At 46.8% G+C, this 10,499-nt stretch overlaps 1 protein-coding gene across 1 annotated transcript; it reads right to left on the reverse strand.

Moving 5' to 3' along the window:
* Positions 1 to 5,252: 5,252 nt before the first annotated feature.
* On the reverse strand, positions 5,253 to 7,517 carry Nudt16 (nudix hydrolase 16). The gene is made up of 3 exons (XM_004625217.2): positions 7,359 to 7,517; positions 6,988 to 7,257; positions 5,253 to 6,116 (listed from the first exon to the last, which is right to left on the reverse strand). The coding sequence occupies exons 1-3, from the start codon at positions 7,494 to 7,496 to the stop codon at positions 5,937 to 5,939; spliced, it is 588 nt and encodes a 195-aa protein (XP_004625274.1). The 5' UTR covers positions 7,497 to 7,517; the 3' UTR covers positions 5,253 to 5,936.
* Positions 7,518 to 10,499: the final 2,982 nt, after the last annotated feature.

Below are 10,499 nucleotides of genomic sequence, written 5' to 3' on the forward strand. Positions count from 1 at the left end.
TATGAGTGCTGCCATACCTTAGTCAGAGTCCAAGTGGCTCAAGTACAGATAGGGCTGGTAAGGACTGGCATGAGATTGTATGTGCCTGTATGTGCTCTTGGGCCCCTCCTCCAGCTGCCCACCTCAAAAAGTCCCCTAGATACTGTGGGGAAAGACACTGAGCTAGATTAGGTCACAGAGGCAGCCATGAACCCTTCTAGGAACCAGCTGCATCTCTCCAGGTGCTGCCCCACTGTCCACCCCATACGCCAAAGGCCAGGAGCCGCTGTGGGGTGCATAGAACTCTGCATGGCAATACAATGCTACCCAGCCTCTGTTCTGCCAGGCCCTCTCTCAGGGAGGTTATGTCCTGACATGTCCACCTTTCCCTCCTTTTCCCTCCTCACAGGAGCCACTGGCATTGTGATGCCTCCTCCTCATCACAGAGGATGTGCCTACCTGGTTCCCACCATGTCCCCAACACCTGCTGGTCTCCAGCCTCAGCAGCCACTTGCAAACTCACACTGTCCTATGATCCTGGCTTCCCAGAGCTCATCCCTTCCCAGCTCCTCCCCTGGCTCTCATCAACTACTTCCCTCCTGCCTTGGACCTTATTCTCCTTGTATTGCTCCACCTCTCAATACTCAACAGTTTCTTCTGTGGTTCAGATAGACCTCTTCCCTTCCTCACCAACTTGCCATGATGTTGGACTGCCACCTCATCAAGACCTCTAATTTGCTAATCACACCAAACTCAACTGTCATCTTATTTCCCATCCCAGAAATATTAAACCTTAGAATCCACAGTCCACTGGTTTAATTTCTGTGCTGTCACCTCTCCTTGCCTTATAGTCCAGTGAATTCTCCACCTCTGCAGTGTCTCCAACTAAGTCTTTGAACACCAGTGAAGGAAAAATGCTCCCCCCACACTCTCTGTCTCTATCTCTCCCACTCTCAAACATGAGTGCATGCGCGCGCACACACACACACACACACACACACACACACACACACACAAACACACACACAGAAAGATGAATGACTAGATTCTTACTCTCCATTGAGCTGGGAAAACTTGCCATGCCATTCCACTGCTTCATCAGCTTGCAATGGGAATGAGAACTTCATCCCTATCAGTAGATGATCTCATCCAGCCAAGAAGACAGAAACTCCTTCATCCTATCATTCATTTCACCATCTTAATCCTGAACACCTGCCTCACTCTCTCTTCCTGTGTGTTATAGTCTGTGTCTAGTTGTCCCCCAAAAGCCTCATGCAGTCATGGGTTGGACTTCTAGACTTTGTGATTAATTCTTGATCCAGTGCTGGGATTATGGCTGTGAGTGTTACTGGGATGATGGCTGTGAGTGCTGCTAAGATTATAGTTGTGAGTGCTACACCCAGCTGGGGGCAGATAGTCAGAATTCAACATAAGGGAGACAGACTTGCTCTCTGTTGGCATTGCTGCCACTATGCTTCCCATTTGCTTTTGCATTTTGCTGTTTTCTGCAGCTATGAACTGCTGCTCTCTGCCACATGTCACTCTGCCTTGGAGCCAGCTGTGTATGGCCTGAAAGCTCCACTAGCTGAGCTAAATGTCTTTCCTTCCTTAATTTTGCATGTCATGTATTTTGTCCCAGCAATAAGAGAAAGTTAACTAAAACAGAATTTGGTACTGACAACTGGGATTGTTGCTATAACTACCTGACCATGTGGATTACAAGTTTTGAGGACTGGCTTATGGGAAGAGATAGGAAAGGTTCAGAGATGCTGCCTACAATAGAAGCACTGGAACAGTCTTGCCTGTTCTGTATGGAAGATTCTGTTCAAACCTTGGAAGACCAGAATGCTCATAAAACTCCTACCTGCACAGATCAGGTTAAGGAGGTTTCTGCTGGGATGAAGGATTGCACTGGTTGCTGGACTTGAGATGATGTGTATTCTGGCTTGGCAGAAAGTTTGTCTATATTTTCCTCATGTCCAGAGATTTTGCCTGAGACTGAGATTAAGCATGGTGGACTGCTTAATCTTGAAAATGAAATTTCAAGGCAGTTGAACGTTGAAGCAGTGGCATGGCTATTGTTGAGGGCGTTTATTTAGTTATATGTTGAGAATCAAAAGCAAGGAGCCCAGAAGGATGTTTTAAAATGTGAGTTTGACCAGAAAGGAAGCATAAATAAAGCTGCGGCCTGCAAAGATAGCACTGAGATGATCTCCATTGCCAAGAAGAAACAAGAGAATGGAAAAGCCAACCTGAGGGCATCACAGAAGGCATGTTTCTGTCCTTGACAGTCTCAGAAGTGCAAGGGTAATGGACATTGCCTTGGAGAGAAAGCTACAGAGCATCATGTTCCAGAATGGTGGCCATGGCCACACCATGTTCCAGAGTGGCACTGGCATACAGAATTTGTCCCTCAGAATCAGGTGCAGAATGCTCAGTGATCCAGGTACTCGATCCCTACAGTCAAGTGAGATGAAAGCCTGGCTATTACTCCATTGGCAGCAGATTTTGTCATCATTTACATGGTGTTGGCTTTAGACACAGGAAGAATGCAAGAGTTCTGAGGTTAACAAGGCCTCCATCTCAATTTCAGAAGGCCTGGGAATCTAGGCAGTGTGCCCCTGAGAGGACAGTGTGTGAAGTAGAGTGAAAAGCTTAATGCGTAGTAGAAACCCCAGAAGTTTGGGAAAGCCAGGAACATGGATCATCTAAGGGAAACTGCAAGGAGGAAGCAAAGCTGGCCTAAGAGAGAAGCCAGGGAGGCTACAACCACCAGAAGTGCCATAGGTGTGGAGCCACATGGAGCTCACAATTTGTCACAGATTGCTTTAGATGTTCCACATGGAACTACAGGACTTAATGTTTGCCCTTCTGGATTTTGGACTTGCTTTGGTCCCAGTGCTTGGTATCCTGCTGTGTGTACCTTTTGAAATGGTAATGTTTATCTAGTGCCACTGAAATGCTGCAAGTGTTTAACTTTTCATTTGTACAGGGGCTCACAGCTAAGAGTTTGCCTTAGATCTCAGAGGAGACTTGGGACTTGGACTTTTCAGCAGTGCTTAAACTGTTAGAATTTTGGCAACTCACAGAGATGGACTAGAATGGCTTTTGCATAAAGGGATGTGCATGAGTCTTTGGGGGCCCATGGGCAGAATGTTATAGTTTGTGTCTATTTGTCCCCCCAAACCTCATGCAGTTATGGGACAGGGTTTTAGTTTTTGATTAACTCATGATCCAGTGCTGGTATTATGGGTGTGAGTGCTTCTGGAATTATGTGTGTGCTATACCTAGCCTGGGGCGGATATGCAGAATGCAACATAAAGGAGACAGACTTGCTTTCTGTTGGCATTGTGGCTGCTACACTCCCCATTTGTTTTTTCTGTTTTGCATTATCCATTGCCATGCAAGGCTGCCCTCTGCCATGTGCCCACTCTGTCTTGAAGCCAGTAGTGTATGGCCTGAAAGTTCCACTGTGAGCTAAATAAATCTTTCCTTTCTTAATTTTTGGTGTTGAGTATTTTGTCTCAGCAATGAGAGAAAAGTAACTGAGACACTGCGCTGCAGGACTATCTCCTTGCCTCATATTAGATGCTCCAGTTCTCCTTTTTACAGACTATGTACCCCTCAATGATTTTCCCCACATCCCCGTCCCTTTCCATTCTCCACTGTGATGGCTGTGTGTACATGTACATGTACTGTTACCTCCCACTTGACACACTGCTCTTGGCCCCAAGGCCTTCTCCTTTGGTCACATCGTGGTCCTTTAAGGACCAATTTCCTACCCTATCTCCCCTCCTATACCCATTTGCTCAAGTCCAGCCTGCCATTCATCCCCACCAGTCATCCAAAGCTAAAAAGGCAATGGACCATCCTATACTTTCTTATTCAAATTCTCACAAGCACTGAGCACTGTTCCCATTTTTACATAGGCTTCCTCTCTATTCCTGGTTTTCTCTGCCTACCCCCACACTCTTGTGATGACTTCCTTGGAGCTCCATTTGATTCCCTTCTCTTTTCTGTCATGGAAACCTTGTGGCAGAGCTTTTATGTACATCAGTCACAAATCTGTCACGTCCTGAATATCAGCCTTGAACCTGTCCCCTTCAAATTTTGTTCTCCCATCCATCAAGCTTCGCTTTACCCATCACATCTTATACCACAGATTTAAAAATCATCCAAGAATGCTCCTCCTCATACCTCTCCTCCCACCACCAGCCCATCAGCAGGACAGTGACATCACCATGCCCTCTCCAGTGTTCCCCTCTGTTCATCTCCACTGTTCCCATCCTGGGCCAGGTCACCACTTTCTCTCACAGGAACTACTGAGGCAACTTCTCCTTTCTCCTCTTTTCCCTTGATACCCTTGCAGCCTGTGTTCCACCCAACACCAGGAGCAGCGACTCCTATAAAACTTTCACAATGCTTGAAAGCCCTGTACCATCAGTTCCCACCTGACTCTCCAGCTTTAGCACTCCTTGTTTACTGAGGTCTTTTTAGATTGGCCTTTCCCATTTCTAGCCTATGTTCATTGCATTTGGGTACAAACGTTTGCCAGTTCTCCGCCCTACTATGAAGAAATAGAAGTCTCTCCTATCCTTGAGTCTTGGATGGCCTTAAATGACTTTCTTGGCCAACAGTGTGACAACCATTACATTAGAATTTCTGATTCCCAATCACAACCCTCTGTTTGCACCTTGGTCTCCCACAATGTTTCTTATATAGGACTTTGAATGTCCTACAACCCCAATCTGAGAACTTCTCAGTCCAGCCCAGCCATCCAGTCATCTTATCAAGGTACCAGACCTGGCATATTGGCTTCTCCAGACAGGCCTCATGTCCCAGCCCAGTGACATTTGAACTTTTCACAGGACCAGCATCAGAGTTACAATGAACAGTTACTCAGTAGGCCCATGAAAAATTTTAATCTACAAAATCTTTGTCTTTTTGAGACAGGATTTCACTATGCAGTTCAGGGTGGCTTGAAACTTACTTTGTAGGCCAGGCTGGCCTCAAACTCAAGTGACCTCCTGCCTCAGCCTCCTGAGTGCTGGAACTACAGGTATGCAAGGCCATGCCAGGCTTGATCTACAAAGTCTCAAAATATAGTATCTTTGCTACTTCCAATGTCATTTTTTTTTTTTTTTTTCTAATGTGCTTCGCATCCCTGAGCCTTCAAACATGCTTCTCTTCTATATTCCTCACTAGCTAGCTACTTGTTTTCCTTTTGCTTAACTGTTCTTTAAAAAGTTCCTCCGGACTGCACCAATTACAGTTAAAAATATCAAACTAGAACTGTATCAGTTTAATATTTATTTCCATGTAAACACTTAACAAGTAAACAGGTATCCAATTAATATTAATCTTACTTTCCCTTCTACATCAAAATTGCAAACACATGGCACACATGACTTAGAACATTTATCCTCCGGTCCTTTAAGAGCTGTTTGTCCACCCCTTGCTCTGGGGTGTTGAAGGGCTCTGTCACAGTTTCAGATAAGGGTGGGAGCATTCCCAGGGCACAGAGGACCCTCACACTAGTCTTCCCAACCAGCATGGACTGCGTCAGACCCTGGAGACTAGCCATGGAGGACAGGGGAAAGAGACGCTCCATTGCCCAGGAAGGAGAAGGGATGGTGGCAAGGCAGGCTCAACTGCCACTTCCTAGTTAGACATGCTGGGGTAGTGGCATGTCAAACCCTGTGTGGTCCTAACTGGACATGTGCACGCATGGGGGTTCCACACTGGGCACATATGCATAGGGAGAGAGCTGAATGAGACTGTAAGGGCCCCTTGGGTGAGCTGTGGATCTCTGCCCATTGCATTTGGGAGAGCCCTCTGCTCAAAACATTGTACTCACATCTCCCTCTTTTAATGCATCACCTGTCCTCTCTCAGGCCCAGAAGAGACACCCCTTCTTCTTCAGCCCTCTACCAAGGTCCTGATCTCAGGTTCTGCCTTTACTGATGAACTGGAGTCTTAAGGCCCGGGACAGATCCAGATTCTAGGAGTCCCAAGTCCTGCAGGGCTTCCAGTAGCTGCTCCCGGGCAGCGCCAATAAAGGAATTTTCCAGGAAGGCAGGAAGGCCTCCCACACCATCCCGCAAGGTGTACAGGGGTACCCGCACCAGGCCCAGCACCTGTGAAGGGAAGGAGACAGGGGGCATTAGGATGCCAACTAGCTCCCCATGTTACTGCAATCTGTTCTGCAAAGGATCTAAAGGACTTAACTCCTCTCAAAGCTTCCACAATAGGGAGATGAAGTGTAGTGGGCCCAAAACTCATATTCTGGAGAAGTTTGGTGGGTAATTCCCTATGGAGTGAAACGACCCACAACACTCCCTGAACCTCTAGTGGCTCCTGCCTCCAGGGTACTGAAAGGGCTCTCGAACTCTGGTTTTGAAATGCGGAGCTCACCAGGGCGGTAGCAGAACCACTTGGGAACTCACTGTAAATGGAAATTCTCAGGCTCTTCCCGCTCTGTTCCCCAACCAGCAGATGCCCGTACTCAATCATTTCAGCACATGAGCTACCAAAGACAGCACCGTACTCTCTCCTTAATACACCCTCTGCCCATGATTCCATTACCTGCCAAAGTTTGAAAACCATTTCCATACACAATGTTCCCCTATTTCTCTGATCATAAAGAATTAGGCTGTAATTTCTACTTAAGATAAATAGGGGCCTAAAATAAGGGGATAGATTTTCATGCCTGGCCACTCTGACATTATCAATATGGAAAAGTGGAGAGCCTAGGGTGGTGTGTCCTAGAAACATCTCTGGGGCCAGTTCAGTAGGGAGGAGAGGACTTCCCAGGGAGACCAGGTGGGCACTACTGTCCAGACAGAACATGACCAAGATCCCAACTACTCCTGGAAACTGGGGAAGACTTCAAGGTCTGGGGGGCTACATCCTCTTTCTAAGGAACCTAGCTAGGGAGGTTTCCCTGGGGAGGGAACCCATGCGGTAAATGAGAGCCTGGGTATGGGGTGGGTTCCTGGCTGGCCCCACCTCCAGCCCATGGTCCTTGGCTCTTGGTGCTCCGGCTTCCACTGCCTCCAGCTGCTCCAGCGTCAGTTGCTTCGCATAAAAGTGCGTTACCACGCGCGGCCTGGCCCCTGCATGTGAGCTGCGGTATTCTGCGCGCTCCACGCTGAAGGCGGACGCTGCCTCCCCTAGCTCCTCGCGCAATTCACGGTTGAGTCCGTCCTCCAGGCTGCTGTCCTGAGAGTCCACGAAGCCGCCTGGGAAGCCCAGGCGCCCATCAAAGCGCATCTGCATCTGTGGGGGAGGAAGAAGGGGTTGGCTGGTTGCCCAGGCAGTGAGACCCAGGATGAGCTTAAGCCCAGGGTGCGTAGTGGCCCGGAGCGCCCTCTCCTCACCAGCACTGCGTACCGCAGCGGGATGCGGCCGAAGAGCATCCCCGGGTCGGGTGCATAGAGCAGTGCGTGACAGGCATGCCGCCAGCCAGGCCCCAGCGCTAAAGCCTCTGCCAGCCCCAATTTCCGGATCCCAGCCATTGCTGAAACTCTCTCTTCCTAGTCCTGACGCCCACGTGGTGCAGAGGGACACCCACAGTGACCAATACAGGCTGGGCGGGGCTGCCAGGACCAATCCCAGCGGGGACCAAGGCGGAACCAAGGTGTGTAAGGGCGGAGCTTGCTGCAGAAGGCCCAGGCACCAATCAGGGTGGGGCTCTAGCCGGGAAGCAAACGCTAGCGGGACGTTGGTCCTCACTCCGGGGCGGGGCTGAAGGGTGAGGCCAGCCCAGACTCAGATCAGACGTGTAAATACAAGCCTACGTCACAGTCCAGGTTCAGCAGGAGTTCAGGGAGGTCTGAAGAGCTGGCAAGCCCTGAATTGGAACTGCTTAGAATGTAAGATAGAACGGGAACAACGTAGAATGTTTCAGGAAGCTGTGTTCGGTTTGCCCCGGCTTATGCCCCAAGAGTGGCTTCAGAGACCGGGTCTGTCCTTAGGGCAGTGGAGGAGAGAAGGGATTTACTTTTTCCAGAGATGGAATTTCCGTTTCGGGATGGTGCAGCTGAGGGATTGACTGTGGAAGCCGTGGTGGGTTTGGCATTACTGAAGTCACAGGATATAGTGAGGTTGGGCGGGGGGATAAATTGTGGGTGAAACTGGCACAGAGAAGAGAATGAGGAAGGTATCGAATCCTCTGGGTTTCCTAGGGCGTTTGAGGGTAAATTCAAACACCCTCACATCTTCACATTCTGATGGCATACTCTTCCCCAGGACAGGAACTATATGAGCCTGATGCTGAGAAACAGGGTTCAGGAGGATCCCTCACCCCAAGCCCACCTGCCCCATCTGGAAGATGCTCCTCTGTTGATTCTGTCAAAGGAAGAGGAGGTGGCTGCTTGAGCAGGCTGGGCATAAAGTCACAGCCTGTAAGCGATGTCTACACCAGGAAAGAGCCCAGAACTCACCTGCACACTGGCTTAGGACCTTTGAACCCACTCAGTTCTTTCAGGTCTCCCATTGCTCATGGCTAATGGAGGTGATCCCAACCTGCTAAGAAGCTGACAGATGTGAGACACAATGTACCAGCCACACAATAAATGTAGTCATTCTTGAGATTCAGCGCCATGTCTTACGTTAAAGCCCCGGATGTGGAGCTCACCCACATTCCTCAGGCCTCAGCATTCTAAGGAGATAAGAGTTGCTTCTGGGGCTGGGAAGATGGCTCCGTAGAATAAGCTCTTCCCTGGCAAGCACAAGGGCTTGAGTTCAATCCCTTGTTCCGAAAAAAAAAAAAAAAATGCTCCTGGCATAAAATATCCGGTACCATGTGTATCATGATGAAAAAACAAACCACAGGGGGGGCCAGGGAGATGGCTCAGTAGAATAAGTGATTGCCTAGTAAGTGCAAGAGCCTGAGTTCAATCCCAGATTCTGCCAAACAACAACAACAACAAATAATAATAATAATAATAATAATATAATAATAATAAATAATAATAATCATGTGAATGGATTTAGGCCATATTTCTGAAAAATAGAAGCTTAAGTGCCATGTGAAGTTTTGAAGTTATGAATGATCAAAATCCCTGAAGTCTAAAATCTTGAAAGATCAAAATATGTTTAAAAAAATAATTAAAATGTTCTTTAAAAGACGTTTATTTTCATTTTTAAAAAGGATTTACCCAAGAAATATAATATAATTGAAATCCTCTAAGGCCACTTTATACAATAAAAATAGGCAAAGGTAAGGTGTTTTTTTTTTTTTTTTTTTTTCCCTCCGTGGCAGTACTGGGGGTTGAATCCAAAGCCTCACATATACTAGGAAATGCTACCACTGAGCTACATTTCCAACTCCGTCTGTCTATCTGTCTGTCTGTCTGTCTTAGGTTTTTTGAGACAAAGTCTCATGATGTAGTCAAAGGTGACCTTGAATTTGCTATAAAGTCCAAGTTGACTTCAATCTTCCTTTTGTCTCAACCTCCAGAATGCTGGAATTAGAAATGTTTGACAAGATTCTTGGTGAACATAATTCTCACAAATACATTCAGATATATCAGCAAGAGTTGCATAAATATATTTACTGACACTAAGAAATAAGCCAAGATGTTACCTGTATAAATGCATGTCACTTTGGTTAGTGATTGTGTGTACCCAGTTTTATAACCATGGGCATATGAATTATTTGGCAGTCTTTTGATGAGGCTAATTGAAAATTGCAGTAGGTTGCCACTGCATATGCAGTTGTCCAAAAAGCTGAGATCTCATAATTTTGGATCACAGATACACGCATGCACAAAGAACATTTTATCTGTTGAAAAAGTTTCAGCAATTTTGTGTATGTGCGCAATGCTTACACTCAAAATCTGCATTACAATAATGCACTTTAGTAGAATTAAATCGGCAAGACATGCGTAAGATGGATTAGAATGCAGTACTGGAAATGGTGCATAGATGGAATACACAGCATATCAAATGATAAAACATGAATTCCTACTATTTAAAATTTATAGTGAAAATTTAAAAAAGAAAACATCAAGACATGACAAAGTGAACTTCAGGGATAGGTATGGGTAATTTAACAGAGGAGGTCCATAAGAGCTACTGGACATTCAGGATTATTCTATTTCAAAGTCTCATATCATAATAAATATTTTCTTTCTTTTAAGGTATTGCTGTCTTCTGAGAATGCTGCCATATTTTGTGGTCAATGCACTCCAGCTGAATTTTCTGCTAAATATTTGGGCTCAAAAAACAAAGCTTATTAATAACACTTTAACACTTGATTACACCTAATTCCAAATCTGTCATTAAAGTTTGTATTTTTTGGGGGGGTTGTTTGCTTGTTTTGGGGGTGCAGTAGGCTTTATTGATGCTGTGCAATGGCAGTGAGCCAGGGCTTCCGAGGCCCCTCCCCTTCTGGGGGCGCTGGGATGGAAGCTCTGAGGGGGAGATTCTTAGTGTTGGGGTTGAGTAGGGCAGTGAATTCTACAACATGGCCTCTGCATCCCTCTGGTCTCTCTGGGCTGTGGTGGGGAGGGCAG

Source organism: Octodon degus, unplaced genomic scaffold (genome assembly GCF_000260255.1).
Source record: "Octodon degus isolate 3935 unplaced genomic scaffold, OctDeg1.0 scaffold00008, whole genome shotgun sequence".
Classification (NCBI taxonomy): Eukaryota; Metazoa; Chordata; class Mammalia; order Rodentia; family Octodontidae; genus Octodon; species Octodon degus.